Source organism: Vespa crabro, chromosome 7 (assembly GCF_910589235.1).
Source record: "Vespa crabro chromosome 7, iyVesCrab1.2, whole genome shotgun sequence".
In the NCBI taxonomy this organism is placed as follows: domain Eukaryota; kingdom Metazoa; phylum Arthropoda; class Insecta; order Hymenoptera; family Vespidae; genus Vespa; species Vespa crabro.
In genome coordinates this window covers 3,581,956-3,596,916 of record NC_060961.1, presented here as the reverse complement: position 1 = coordinate 3,596,916, position 14,961 = coordinate 3,581,956, and the positions used below count along the sequence as shown (strand labels likewise).

General features: G+C 27.6%; 6 protein-coding genes across 12 annotated transcripts; 4 read left to right on the top strand and 2 right to left on the bottom strand.

Moving 5' to 3' along the window:
• Positions 1-458: 458 nt before the first annotated feature.
• Positions 459-3,073, top strand: LOC124425361 (rho guanine nucleotide exchange factor 3-like). Of its 2 annotated transcripts, none has more exons than XM_046965616.1 (5): positions 459-833; positions 1,165-1,409; positions 1,513-1,876; positions 2,018-2,446; positions 2,591-3,073. In XM_046965616.1, exons 1-5 carry the CDS (start codon positions 768-770, stop codon positions 2,990-2,992), a joined length of 1,506 nt encoding a protein of 501 aa, XP_046821572.1. In that variant the 5' UTR covers positions 459-767; the 3' UTR covers positions 2,993-3,073. The 2 variants fall into 2 exon arrangements, with proteins under 2 accessions (XP_046821572.1, XP_046821573.1); XM_046965617.1 differs by lacking the exon at positions 459-833 and adding an exon at positions 905-1,073 and having other exon boundaries at positions 2,591-3,068.
• A 307-nt stretch (positions 3,074-3,380) lies between these two features.
• Positions 3,381-6,505, bottom strand: LOC124425728 (N6-adenosine-methyltransferase subunit METTL3). 3 transcript variants are annotated; one of them, XM_046966500.1, is made up of 6 exons: positions 5,896-6,505; positions 5,645-5,717; positions 5,372-5,541; positions 5,093-5,291; positions 4,480-4,986; positions 3,381-4,366 (listed from the first exon to the last, which is right to left on the bottom strand). In XM_046966500.1, exons 3-6 carry the CDS (start codon positions 5,523-5,525, stop codon positions 3,571-3,573), a joined length of 1,656 nt encoding a protein of 551 aa, XP_046822456.1. In that variant the 5' UTR covers positions 5,526-5,541; positions 5,645-5,717; positions 5,896-6,505; the 3' UTR covers positions 3,381-3,570. The 3 variants fall into 3 exon arrangements, with proteins under 3 accessions (XP_046822456.1, XP_046822455.1, XP_046822457.1); XM_046966499.1 differs by having other exon boundaries at positions 5,645-6,505; XM_046966501.1 differs by having other exon boundaries at positions 5,375-5,541; positions 5,645-6,505.
• A 123-nt stretch (positions 6,506-6,628) lies between these two features.
• LOC124425736 (39S ribosomal protein L32, mitochondrial) lies at positions 6,629-8,413 on the top strand. Its single transcript, XM_046966521.1, has 4 exons — positions 6,629-7,093; positions 7,270-7,521; positions 7,610-7,752; positions 7,860-8,413. The coding sequence occupies exons 1-4, from the start codon at positions 7,003-7,005 to the stop codon at positions 7,977-7,979; spliced, it is 606 nt and encodes a 201-aa protein (XP_046822477.1). The 5' UTR covers positions 6,629-7,002; the 3' UTR covers positions 7,980-8,413.
• On the bottom strand, positions 8,389-11,337 carry LOC124425731 (protein spindle-F). Of its 4 annotated transcripts, none has more exons than XM_046966503.1 (7): positions 11,197-11,337; positions 11,055-11,113; positions 9,637-9,885; positions 9,302-9,566; positions 9,126-9,217; positions 8,827-9,019; positions 8,389-8,736 (listed from the first exon to the last, which is right to left on the bottom strand). In XM_046966503.1, the coding sequence occupies exons 2-7, from the start codon at positions 11,088-11,090 to the stop codon at positions 8,444-8,446; spliced, it is 1,128 nt and encodes a 375-aa protein (XP_046822459.1). In that variant the 5' UTR covers positions 11,091-11,113; positions 11,197-11,337; the 3' UTR covers positions 8,389-8,443. The 4 variants fall into 4 exon arrangements, with proteins under 4 accessions (XP_046822459.1, XP_046822463.1, XP_046822460.1 ...); XM_046966507.1 differs by having other exon boundaries at positions 9,637-9,777; XM_046966504.1 differs by lacking the exons at positions 11,055-11,113; positions 11,197-11,337 and adding an exon at positions 10,007-10,148 and having other exon boundaries at positions 9,637-9,915.
• Positions 10,263-14,922, top strand: LOC124425733 (pyridoxal phosphate homeostasis protein). Its single transcript, XM_046966515.1, has 5 exons — positions 10,263-10,565; positions 10,818-10,919; positions 13,555-13,912; positions 14,399-14,640; positions 14,707-14,922. Exons 1-5 carry the CDS (start codon positions 10,545-10,547, stop codon positions 14,779-14,781), a joined length of 798 nt encoding a protein of 265 aa, XP_046822471.1. The 5' UTR covers positions 10,263-10,544; the 3' UTR covers positions 14,782-14,922.
• On the top strand, positions 11,563-13,360 carry LOC124425730 (signal recognition particle 54 kDa protein). Its single transcript, XM_046966502.1, has one exon. The coding sequence runs from the start codon at positions 11,563-11,565 to the stop codon at positions 13,081-13,083; it is 1,521 nt and encodes a 506-aa protein (XP_046822458.1). The 3' UTR covers positions 13,084-13,360.
• Positions 14,923-14,961: the final 39 nt, after the last annotated feature.

Sequence of the window (14,961 nt, the reverse complement as noted above, 5' to 3'; positions counted from 1 at the left end):
ATAACAATCTTCACTTCAATAAAACTTTAACACAATTGATATTATTTATATTATATATATATATATATATATATATATATATATATCGTGTTTTATATAATACGCATTTAATTGCAAGTAATATCAAATTAACAGCTGCATTTAAAATTTAACTTTTTTATATATATTTAATTGCATACGCATTTAATTGCAAGTAATATCAAATTAACAGCTGCATTTAAAATTTAACTTTTTTATATATATTTAAGATACGTATAACTTTTAATTAACAGAATTACTGCATCTTGCCAATATATCTCTTAGGGATAGACTCGATTCAATTAATTGTGAAATCCACGAATAAAAACACTTTGATTGGTCGAGCACTCAGCTAATAAAAAAAAAATCATATTTTAGCTGATTATTGCGATTATAGCGCTGTTGCGCCATACTTTTATTCTGTATTTTATACTATATTGCATTGTATGATATAAAATCGATCAACGTCGTAATTTTAATAACGGCTGAATGTAACAAGTTTGACATTCTTATCTTTTTTAGCAAATTTCCATGTTGTATCTTCTCATAATTTTTATAAAATATGTTATTACAAATAGAATAAGAATTTGTAATAAAATGTAAAAATGAAAAATTGTATCGTATTATAAACGCTTCCGGGTATATATTGCATGGTTATAATGCTTCGTTGAAATTGTATTCCAGTGTGATCTGTATCGACATTATGCATTAATTACTGCTTTATTAAATTATTATATTTTTTATAAAAAATGGGAGATGACTGCAACGTAACAATAAAAGAGGCATTTCAAGAACCTCGAAAAAGATTTTGGCTGGTAAGCGTTTGAATTGTAAATGATAGTTTTCTAAATGCTTGTTGACATAACCTTCGATATTGTTGATAATGATAACACCATCATTGATATGACGCAAGATTTTATCAGTTTAAATATCGCTCTAGAGATCTTGTATTTTTATAGATAACTTCAGTTCGCTGAAATGCATAGAAAAGGATTTTATACTATTTCTAATTATTCAGAATGTCTTACTGTTTACTTAGTTTAACCACTATACTTGTAATTATTTTATTCATATATAATTTGATAATTTTATAGTGAATCAATAAATATTTTTAATCAGTAAATAATTTTTAATATTTTATGATAGAGATCAAGAAAAAGACCAAAAAGTGATGTGGTTAGTGTTAATTCCATGGACATATCTCTAGAATCAGATGCTGGAAAAAAGAAAAAACGACGTAGAATTACAGAGGTGGCCAGTAGTATATTTTCTTCTAGCACTTTGAGTATAAAAGTTGGAAATACTCTCCATAGATCATTTAGCATTCAACAAAACACAGATGATTTTTCATTTACTGATGAAGATGCACATGCTAATACAATAAAGAAAAAGTAAATTGGATTTTGCTATTGAATCTTGTCAAAGCAAATATTATATTTCTTATGTATCATATCAATTATATTCATAAGTATTATCTATTTGAAACTTTTATAGACGGAGAAACAGTTCAGGTGGTACAAATAATTTTACACTTAGAAGTTGGTTGCTAGATATAGCAAATGCAAATATTAAAGACACATTAAATAGCACTTTAGGTCAAAAAGAAGTAAAAAGACAAGAGGCTATTTATGAATTATGTTGTGGAGAAAACTTACTCCTTGATGAACTTATCATTCTTCGTGATGATTATTATGAACCATTGATATCTAGTAATATATTCAATTCAGAAGAAATACGTACACTTTTTAGCGACCTTACAAATCTTATTGAAATTCATAGTAATTTACGAGATGAGTTAATCAATCTACGAGATTGTTCTGGATTTACAGACAATGTAGGTGCTACAATTCTCAATTGGGTTAGTATTTTAATATTGTTTATATTATTCTGTTTTATTAAATAAAGAATTATAAACATACATATTTCCTATATTACATTACACAAACGGTTTATTAGTATTGTGATTAAATAATAAAATCTTTATTTACAATTGTTACAGCTGCCTAAATTAGCAGAACCTTATTTAGAAAGATGTAGAACACAAGTATGGGCAAGGCATTTACTTGAAGAAAAAAAAGCAACTAATAAACGTTTTCAGGTATTTTTAAAAAGAAGATTAGGATCACCTCATTCTCTTGATTTATGGGCTTACTTAGATGTACCACGATCAAGAATAGTTAAATATCCTTTGTTAATAAAGGAAATATTAAGACATACTACTGTTGATCATTTAGATCAAATTCCTTTAAAGGAATCAATTAATAAACTCACAGAATTACTTCAGAATATTGATAAAACTATGGGGAAAGCTGAATGTAAATTAGCTCAAACAAAAATCAATATAAAAAATGAATATGACTCAACTGAATGTATTAGTAATGCTACAGAATTGATTACAGAAGGACAATTAAAAGACCCAAGAGGAATGGTAAGTTAATTCTATATAATATAAATTAAACCTGCTGTTAATTCTATATAATATAAATTAACTTTATATATAAAGAAGTAAATCGTAATTTTCATATTTTACCATTATAAATAAACGATTCTAATCTTTCTAAATATATTTCAGAAACTTCATTGTTTTCTTTTTGATACGTGTTTTGCTATGACACGCTCTACAAGACGTATACCTAAAAAATATAATCTATCTTCTCCTGTTATACCAAGAGAGCAAATATCATTATGCGCTGAACAGAAAAATTGTACAGATTTTGGCTTCAAAATAGGTGATTACTTTCTCATATCAGAAGATAAACATGGTAAACGGCATTGGACTGATGCATGCAATAAAATTATTAATTCTTTACGTACTAAAGAAAATAACAAAAATGAAAATAAACCAAATTTAATACTGCCAACACCTAATCGGTCTATACGAAAATCAGGGAATAGTACATATGAAAACTTTACCTTTTCCTTAAAAAAAAATGTTTTAAAACAAAAACAAAATAGTATTTCTTTTGATAAATAACACAAAATTATACAAATGCACAATATATAAAAATAAGTTTTTTTTGCAATTATTTTATTTTAATACAAGTAATTGTTTTTATGTAATTTTAATGTGTATTTTAAACATTTGTACAATAGTATTAATTAAATGTATATTTAGATGGAAAATATCGCTACTAGTACTTATATCAGTACTTATAATTTTTTAATTCAAACTAATATATGTATTTTATATTAAATTACTTGTGAATTGTTTTGTGATGGAATCATTCCACTACACTGTATTAATATAATATTAATTATAATTATGAACATGTAATAATAAGATGTTTATTTAATACAGATAAACAAATATTTATTTGAAATAAAAAATATTTAGATTTATAAAAAATTCTTAAAATCTCCTAAGTTTCTTTATTATACAATAAATATTTCAAGACTATTTTATATTATAAATAATATAGTATAAGATATGTACATGTTTTTATAAAAATATATGTACAATTATATATTTTTGTACTTCTGTAAAGAGTAATAAGGTATGAATGTAAGTGAGACAAATTATGAAATTGTTCATTTTTGAATGTACAATTGATTTTAAGATTTTGTAGGTTTCATTGAATTTCCATCGGGATAACGCTTTTTAAAGGCTTTAATCAATTGTGGATCAATCAAATGTACTCCATCTACTTGATTACCAAGTGTAATCCAATTAGGTTGTACATTATGTGGACGACCAAATAATTCAATTTTTCTTGTTCCAGGACTCATGCGTTCAATAATACCATAAATCTCATCTGGTTTGTGACTAGTTGCACGAACTTCTGCTACAATAACATCACTGTCTAATCCTTTATTAATACGTGGATTTCCTTTCATACCCACTAAACAATGTTCTTTTCCATGATTCAACCAATGACCTGTTCTTCCAGTCCTTATAATTCTTTGTAATTGATTTGTTTTTACCCAAATAATTTCATCAACTCTTTCATAACCCCATAATTGAAGACACTCTCTTCCTAATTCCATTGCTCTTCCTGTTACCCATAAAAATAAAAGCCCTTCATCTTGAAGCGCAGGTATTCCTAATTGCCTCATTTCATCATCTGACATTGTACCATATGGTAATTCCATATGAATATCCCATGGTGGATCAGCCATAATGACAGCAAATTTCCCGAGAACCGTCATATCTAGATATCGTAAATCACATTGTATCCATTGTGGTGGATAAAGAGTTAACTCGCTACCTACGCTACTTGCACAACTAGTGCTACTACCATTTTTACTATCAACGTTTGTTGTCTTATTAATTATAGTACTGTTAATACCATCAGAATCATTTGGTTCTTTTATTTGTGCAGTAGGACCATCTACTTCATAATGGACATATCTATAAAATAGATGCAATTATAAATTACCAAAAGTTTGATATGAACATGATAAATATTAAATATATATACATATACATATATATATATATATAAATATAAAATGAGCATTTACTTGCATGTATCCATATGAAAACAAGTATTAAGAAAACTACAATCGCCTAATGATTCATCTGTGTGACTTTGTATAATTTTTTTGAAATGTAATTTTTTACATTTTTCTGCAAAACCTGGCCCACCATTTAATTTGGCACAATCTACTCTCGTTCCATGTGGACAGAATTCCATAACTTGTGCACCCCCTTGAGAACGAAATCTCTCAGCTAATGATTTTTCTTTAGATGTTTGTTTTGACAGAAGATCCAAGATTTGCTCTCCTACTTTTTTACTTTCTTTTTCTCTTATTGTCGGCATTGAGATCAGTGACATTATATCTTCTGTATTCTTTTTATCTATTTTCATCTGTTTCTCTGAAGGTATATAATCGTTTAATTCAGATGCGGATGTCTCTGCGCTCTCAGGATTTTCTGTATCATCAGATTGAGAGAGACATGATGATTGTGATTCTGCGACAGAGAGAACTGTATATCCAAAAACTTCATTTTCTGTGACTTCTTTGATTCTAAAATAAATATAATATATACAACATTTATGTATATAACTTGCTAATTACTGTTGATAAAAATATTCAAAAAAGATATCAAATAATGATACAAAAACTCACTAACTTAATAATCTCTTGTGCGGCTAATTTCTCTAAAATTTTATGGATATCCGAGGAAGACACATCAGCATTAAGATTTTTACGAAGTTGATCTATTATTTCTGCAGATGTAATTGGTAGATTTGGTAAAGATTCGTGCAATATACAAAGAATATCCCTTTCGTATTCATTATGGTCAGATTTTATTAAAGACGTATTGGAATCTAAAAAACAAAATTATATTTTCGAAATATAATTGTGTAATGTTTTAATAAAGAAAAAAAAAAGATGAAGATTTTTTTACCACCAGGAAGAGGTGAATCAGCTGTTGAAGTAGATGGAATGGAGGAAGTAAGAGTAAATAATTCATGTCTCTCTCTTTTCCGTTTTTGTAATTTTTCACGCAAACTATTCCTTTTGATTTTAATTGCTTGTATTTCTTCAAAAGCATCTGACATTTTTCATTAGAAAATTCTAAACATATAATAAATTTTCACTTTAATAATCTACTTATACTATGTATTATATATAAATTATACAGGTATATATAAAAATATGTATGAAGTGATATACTTACTTAAAATATATTAAATTTTAAAAACTTGCATTAAAATAAGGTGTCTAATATTAAGTATATTTTATCCATATAACTACGAAAATAATGTAACAGTTTTTAATGTTTACGTATATCGAGGTTACGAATACTTAATCTAATATATTTTGTACTTATTATAACATATTGATATAATGCATAGTAATAATTTTTTATCAACAAAAATTCATTTAAAAATTAACAAATCGACAAAATACCGCGTTGAGTCAATTCACCTTTCGCTCGAAGCGTGTGTGACTTCAGCGACAGGTATGGACAAAATATGAACCACAATTGTAAGCGGGAAATACTCCGCCATGCATTATCATATCATTTTATAAGTTTGAGTAATTTATACATCTATTGCACATAACAATAATCGGGTTAGTTGAGTTAGTATAAATAGTGCTAGTACACTGTGAACAACATCGTCTCACATGTTTATTGATTTAATATATACAGATAAGATATATATATATATTGTGTATATATATATATATATATATACGATAATGAGCCGTCTTGTGAACACGACTCCATGAAAATCATGCGTTTAACTATCGATTGATATATAAAAAGAGAGTCTACGTTAGATAAAATTTATTAATTATCTGTAATTAACGAGAATAACATGAACGAGTGTCTGGCTGGCACAAATTGATAGAGTAATGGCGTTGTTTACGTCGTGAAGATGGTTAAACGATTCGCGCGACGCATGCGCATTACGTCACATTAAATATATTAATCTCTCTTAACATTTTATTGAAAAATTAAAATAGAATGTAACATCTAATCGCAGAAAAATATCATTGAAAATTTTTATCAATCATTTTAATTGCGACAATTATTTTCTTTTAAAATAATTTGATATAATTACATATTTTTCGCGACACGTATTTATGTATTTCTTTTTTTTTTCTTTTACTTCAGAAGTCAAATAGTAATTTGTTAATAAATGAGTTTTAAGAGCTGGATCATTATTACTTGTAATATATTGAAATTTAATCATAAATCATGTAATGCAAGTACTACTTAAGTAATGTATTTACAAAATCTTTTCTTTCTAATTCTAATTAAACGTTAAAATAATTACATATCAAATGTATTAATATTTTTAGTATATACAAAATATTTGTCATACATTAAATCGATCATTAGGTTACTCGTGAAGTGAGTGAAATAATCTAAGAAGCTTATATACGAATATTACACTATTTCCCTACAGTGTTATTTCCCTATAGTGCTTGTAGTTCATATTTTGTCTATACTTATCACTAAAGTCACTCACGCTTCGAATGCAATTTGAGCAAGTTTAATTATATTCTTCATAGAATTTTTACATAATGGCAATTTCTATGATAAAACGATTAACTTCTGCTTTTCAAAAAATTGAACAAGCATTACACATAATTTTTAATCGTAAATTTCCTCCAGGTAAATAAAAATTTCTTTGATATTTTAGGTTAATATTTACTTATATATATATATTTGTATGTATATATTTGTATAAGAAGAAAGAGAAATTATTACATAACCTACATTACAGTATCTGCTCTTTAATAATTAAAAATATAACCATTTTTCTTACTAATTTTTTTAAATTTCTTTAGAAGCATTATGTGCAATAGATTATAATGGGTTAAATCTTCCATGCACTGTAAACAATCGTGGTCGATTTTCTTTAAAAGACATCATTGGAGATGGATTTTTGTGGGGAGTTCCAACATTAAGACGTACCATTGAAAAACGTATGAGTAGAAGATTTGGACATCCAAAATATAATTGGAAACCACCTGTTCCAAAAACTAATCTTTTGATGTGTCCCAATTGTGGTAGTCATCACGAGGCTGGACTTTTATGTGGTAATTAGTTTAGCTCAATATTAAATTTTTTAATTTTAATAATTTAATGTACATAAAAACTTAATAATATATGTACATTATTGTTTAGGATATTGTTATGAAAAAGTAAAAATAGAAACAAAAGAAATCCAAGATGCCATCCAACAAAAATTAGGATTAAGTCCAGTTGAGGAAGATGTTATTGTTATTTATGAAGGAGAAAAAGAAGGCAAGACGGATGACTTCTGGAAGGTACTTCAATAATTATTTGATTATATTTTAGATTTATATTAATATAACAAAAATGTTTATTTTACATTATTTTAAAATCTGATTTGTACCATTCATTTTTTATTTAGAAACAGAAAGTAATAGAGATGCCAAAGAAACGACCTGAATGGTTTCATGAAAATCTTCTTGAACCATCTACAGTTGAACCTTCCGATAGTAAAGATATAAAACCGTCGCAACTTGCTTAAAACAATTCAAAGTATTTTCTATAGAAGTTATTTGAACATTTATTGTACTCCTTTTTTTAATGCTATTTTAATCATTACAGAGATTTAATTTTTATTAAACAATCTATAATATCTTTGTAATGTCAGTGTGTTAATTTGATTTGATTTAGAAATATTTTTATTGTGAAAATAAGTAGTATATTTGTAAATAATTTCTATATCCAGTAGTATGCAAGATACAAATATATAATCTATAGTAAAATATTTGTTGGCTATTCTTCATAATTGATGCAATAATGTATCAACATTTTATAGAATTCACTGATTGAAAACAATGTTATAAATAAGGCAAATAGATCTATGAGAATTATCAATTATTTACATATTTTACTATCTTGTACTTATCCAACAGTAACTTAGACTGCATTAATAAATTGACAACAGATTTTATAGAATTGCTTTTCATCACTTTTCTATACATAGGATTAATGTACAAGTTCAAACCCATCTACAGATGTATCTTTCGTAAAATGACTCAAAACATGTTCATGAAATTCTGCAAATGGGATAGACTTTCCATAAAAAAATCCACATAATGGACAAATTTTATCATCAGTATCTGAATTTTCAGTAGCACATTTTTCTAAAGATAAACTTATTGGTGGTAAACTTGTTTGTGTTGAACCATGTTCTTGAAAACTGTCAGCTGAATTAAATTGTATTCCTATATGCACAACTTTTTTATTCGCATTTTTACGGCAACCATTACACATTCCTCCTATAAAAATATTATATGTTGTACCTTACAAAATGATGCTTTGAAAGATAACTAAAAAAAGATGTTATTTATATATATGAATTTACATACCTCTTTTAATTTTTTTCATATTCTGTATAGCTCTTTTCAATCTATTCTGTTGTGCTAATAAGGCATCCTTTGTTTGTGATAATCTTACATCATGTTGTTTTAATTGTTCTAATGAATCTGTATCAGAATCTTCTGGATAAGTGAAACCAATATTTTGTAAATTTAAGTCAGCGTTATTTTGTAATTCTACCATCTAATACATAAAATTGTTATATTATTTTTATATGATACATATTCTTGATAATTAATTATATTTTTATGTAAATGCCTGGAAAAAAAAAGAAACACTTCATATTTACCTCTGCATACTGCTGTTCAAGATCAGATTTTTCTAACATAATACTGTTGATAAGTTTAAGTGATATTTCTTCCAAACTCTGCTCTTTTTCACCTATAAATGTTTTTTATTGCTTTTAATGTTACTTAAAAAATATTTTATTTTAAATTGGCTTAAATTATACATTTTTATATATACCATTATCTATACCCAATATACATTTATTTGTTTCTTGTTTAATAGGAGATGGAATATTACAAAAACTATGTGACATAATATCAAATGATTGAGTAGAAGGATGTTGTTTTAATGCATCAGAAATTTTTGTGAAATGCATTTCTAAAGACTTATTGGTTTTTGATAATCTGATTAGTCGGTTCCATAAATGACGATTTTCTGCAGCAACCATAAAGACATGATGGGTTAATTGTGACTTTTGTTTTTTAAGATTTTCTACTTTTTCCTGTAAAATATGATGATGTATAAAAACATAATTTAATTTAAATACAAATGCTAAGAAAAACGGTACAAACCTGTAAAGTTTGAATCACAGCTTTGTCATTACTATTGACTTTTACAATCGCAGTAGACATATCCTTTCCACATTCGAGTCTTAAACACAAATTTTCTTCTTCTACAGCAGCTAATCTTGTTTGTAATTGTTGACAACGTTCCTTCATTGTTTTGAATGCGATCAGCAAAGCATGATAAGATCCAAAATTATCATTTTCAGAATTATCTTTTATATCCATTATATTCATGACAATATTTATGGTTGTGTTCTAAATCGCATTAAAATTTACACGGCGTAACTTAAAGATTAATTTTTAAAGATTAATTTATATCGAAATAAATTCATATTACGCTTTGTGTCACAATCTGTACAATTTTCAATAGCCTTACTTTTTCCTTCGATAACACCTCTTGCGTTTTTGTATTTTAAAACTTTTTAGATATACTTTTATAATATTATAGCGTTCGTAGCAATAGAATAATCACTGAACACTTTACTTAGTTGGATATCTAAATGCATACGTCAGATGAATGACATTAACTAAACTTTTAAATATTGTTATCATCCGTCAAGATTAATTTTCACGCTGTCATATCACCTATACGTTACAGCTTGTTGTAGCATTAGTAATATGAATTAATGATTCTCTCTGTTGACATATCAAAATTTATATGACTGTCAATTGTATATAAGCGCAATGATAACAAACAGTAATAATCTAATTTCAGTTTTTTATCATACGAAATTTTGCAATATCATATCTTTGTACGAAGTTTTATGGAAATTTTTATCAGAGAAAGCAAATCTGCGCAAGAGAATAAAGATTTTAGTTCTCTTCCGTTATCGATAGGTTACGCTCACGTTCTCTTAGTTTCACTCACGTTCGTTTAGGTTCGCTCGGATTGCATTTATTCGTCTTCCTTATTTATGAAAGCGATAAATTCGAATGTAAGTAATAGAAGAGTTTTTAATGCATTTGAAGTTGCTTATTTTACAAAGAATTATTTTTGTATTCAAAAATCTTTATCTTTTCACAATATGATAATATCAATTTTCAACTATTTAAAATATTAAACATTATCTTTTATATAGTATATTATAAACTATATAGATATTCTAAAAGTAGTTTGAATCATTGTTAACTAAACAATAAATTAAATAATGTATGTAATAATTTCGAGAATTTTTTATTACTTTTAGCAAGTTATTAATCATATTAAAAAGTACAAAATGGAAGACGTGGTTGAAGGTCTGAAATTAGTTCGCGACAAAATCAACGCTGCATCTGCTAAACGAGAACCGGTATGTCGCCATTTTGTTGTTAAACAGATAAAAGGCGAAAAAGCGTAAAGAAATACATATATGGCCAGTGCTATATATTTTTTTCGTAAAACTATAATGTTAACTTTAAATTTAAGTGATTTATTTGAATCATACCCATTGTCCTTGGTTATACGTCATATGCACATACATACAAACATATCTTTTAAAAAATCCTATAAAAAGAAAATTGTGTTTTATTAGGTCGGTACGATAATTCCCATTATTTTATGAATATTTTATGCATATGCATATGTACATTTTATTTTATATCGGAGGTTATGAATGTTATTTGTATTTTTTGTTGCGGTCACACAGATGTATCATGGCGATCGTGAATGATAATCATTAAAGCAAAATACGAACAAAGTAGAGCACAAAGGTTTCACGTAACGGTTTACACATTCTCAAATATTCATAAAATACAAATCGGCATTTCAAATATTTTATTACAAAAACTGAAGTATTGTGAGAGTCTTACTTATTGTATAATCAATGACTAACCGGATGTGTCGTCATGTCGTGTTGGCCAAATTGGAATAATCTTGACATATTTTTTCAACGTCAATTTTCTAACCACTAAACAAGAATATTCATATTGAAAAGTGAAAATAAATAAACGAAAATGGTCTTAGCTGACCTAGGACGTAAAATTACGTCGGCTTTGCGATCGCTTAGCAATGCGACCGTAATAAACGAGGATGTATTAAATTCTATGCTAAAGGAAATATGTGCAGCATTGCTCGAAGCTGATGTAAATATTAGGTTAGTCAAGAAATTAAGAGAAAATGTTCGCACTGTTATTGATTTTGATGATATGGCTGGAGGTCTTAATAAACGGCGTATGATACAAAGTGCTGTTTTCAAAGAATTGGTGAAATTGATAGATCCTGGTGTTAAAGCATATCAACCTGTGAAAGGCCGTCCCAATGTGATCATGTTTGTTGGCTTGCAAGGAGCGGGTAAAACAACAACTTGTACCAAATTGGCTTACCATTATTTAAAGAAAAATTGGAAAGCATGTTTAGTCTGCGCCGATACATTCCGTGCAGGTGCATACGATCAAATAAAACAAAATGCTACAAAAGCAAGAATACCATTTTATGGCAGTTATACAGAAGTGGATCCTGTGACTATTGCTCAAGAAGGTGTAGAAATGTTTAAGAAAGAAGGCTATGAAATTATTATTGTTGATACCAGTGGAAGGCACAAACAAGAAGAATCATTATTTGAAGAGATGTTACAGGTTGCCAATGCTGTTCAACCAGACAACATAATATTTGTAATGGATGCAACAATAGGTCAAGCATGTGAAGCTCAAGCTAAGGCATTTAAAGAACGTGTAAATGTTGGTTCTATAATCATAACAAAATTGGATGGTCATGCGAAAGGTGGAGGTGCTTTGTCTGCTGTTGCAGCAACACAAAGTCCTGTAATATTTGTTGGAACGGGAGAACACATAGATGATTTGGAACCATTTAAAACAAAACCATTTATTAGCAAGCTATTAGGTATGGGAGATATAGAAGGACTTATTGATAAAGTAAATGAATTAAACTTAGATGATAATGAAGAATTACTTGAAAAAATTAAACATGGTCAATTTACTTTAAGAGATATGTATGAACAATTTCAAAATATCATGAAAATGGGACCATTCTCACAATTAATGGGAATGATTCCTGGTTTTAGTCAAGATTTTATGTCAAAAGGAACTGAGCAAGAATCAATGGCCAGGTTAAAGAGACTTATGACTATTATGGATAGTATGAATGATGCGGAATTAGACAGCAGGGATGGTGCCAAATTATTTAGTAAACAACCAGGAAGAATTGTGAGAGTAGCACAAGGTGCTGGCATAACTGAAAAAGAAGTGAAAGACTTAATAACTCAGTATACAAAGTTTGCAGCTGTTGTGAAAAAAATGGGTGGTATCAAAGGTTTATTCAAAGCAGGTGATATGGCTAAAAATGTTAATCCTACACAAATGGCAAAATTGAATCATCAAATGGCAAAAATGATGGACCCACGTGTCTTGCAACAAATGGGTGGTATGCCAGGCCTTCAAAATATCATGAAGCAATTGCAACAGGGAGCCGCAGGTGGATTGGGTAATTTAATGGGAGGGTTTGGTGGTAAATCTTGAAAGAATGATGTAGGCAGTGCAACTACTGCCATGACGTACTATCGTACACAGCCATTAAGGAAATGTCGAAGAATTTAAATTGCCATCAACAGTACTGAAAAAAGGATCGTGCTACAAATATATTCTGAATATATTGTACGGGCCTTGAGATTGTGCAGAATTAACATCGAGTGAAAAGTCACTGATGTACCATTTTAAATAAACTATTAATTTGCATATTAATTTGACACAATAAATGTTTTAATGTACATGCAATAAATTAGATACCACAGGGAAACTGTTTTATACATCCTTTCTAATCCTTTTTTATGGAAATAGTTGTAATATCATCATATCAGTGAAGTATTTGACTCAATTAATGTTAATAGTAGTTTCATATTGACCTCCCATTTCTATGTATGCAAGTTTATTATTTATTTACGAATACATCTTTATAAAGAAAATACAAAAAATCTTAATTTGTTTTCCCAGGAATATACCTATTTTGAACCTCGTTTAGTAGCTGTAAGCAAATTTAAGCCTCCAGAGTTGATTGTTGCGGCTTATGAGGCTGGTCAAAGACATTTCGGAGAGAATTATGTTAATGAATTGAAAGAAAAAGCATTTGATTCATCTATCGTTGATAAATGCAAAGATATCCGATGGCACTTTATTGGACATTTACAAAAAAATAAAGTGAATAAAATTATAAGCATACCAAATTTATATATCATTGAAACAGTTGATAACAAACAAATTGCAACTGCAATTGATAATGCATTCTCAAAAGTAAATGAAAAAAACTCACAATTGAAAATTATGGTACAGGTCAATACAAGCGAAGAAGAAGGTACAATAAAAGATTTTATGCCATAATCCATTATATTCAATTATTATAACTAAATCTAAGAATAATTTCCATCTTATTTTTTTCATATAGTAACAATTTAAACTATGTTTTTATTTCATCCTGTATAATTCCATCATTCTGTATAATTGCAACATAATATGTTTAATTTATAATAAAATATTATTACTTAACTACATTATTTGTATATTTCCTCTTTTATACTTTACTATGTATTATTTTATATATTTTAATATTACTTAGGAATATAAATTACTGCTTGATTAATATTTATATTCACTTTTTTAATTTTTCATTACTAATATTTAAATTCGGTTATATTAAAAAAAATATATTAATTAATGTTTTCTATAATAGTGATATAGAAATTTATTTATGTTGATCATATTATAACAATAAAAATAACAACTAACATACGTATTTCATTGGAGCGTGTATAACTTTATTTATGAAGTTTAATATTTTTAGCAAAAAGTGGTTGCAAAGTAGAAGAAGTATCAGAACTTGTGAAGCATATTATGGATAACTGTAAACAATTGGAATTTACTGGTCTTATGACAATAGGTATCTACGGATACGATATTTCAAACGGCCCAAATCCAGATTTTCTACGCTTGAAGAAATGTAGAGAAGATCTATGTAAAGAATTAGAACTTGATATAAAAAAAGTGGAACTTTCAATGGGAATGTCTACCGATTATGAACACGCGGTAAATTTGTGAAATATTTTATCTACACGAAATATAAATCAGACAAGTTAATTAAATTTTTTATAGGTATTACTTGGAAGTTCAAATGTAAGGGTGGGAACTGCTATATTTGGCGAGAGACCGAAGAAGGGTGGTCAATAATACTATAATGAAAGATGAGATTTTTCTTTGTTAAATTATCATAAAATCTTCGGATTACATATACTTAATATATCGAAATAATTATGCAATGTAATTACTTTTTTTTTTATTTTGCGATAAATTAAATTGTATTTTCAGAGTTTGCAGGGTACAGAATATTTTCATAATTATCATTTGATT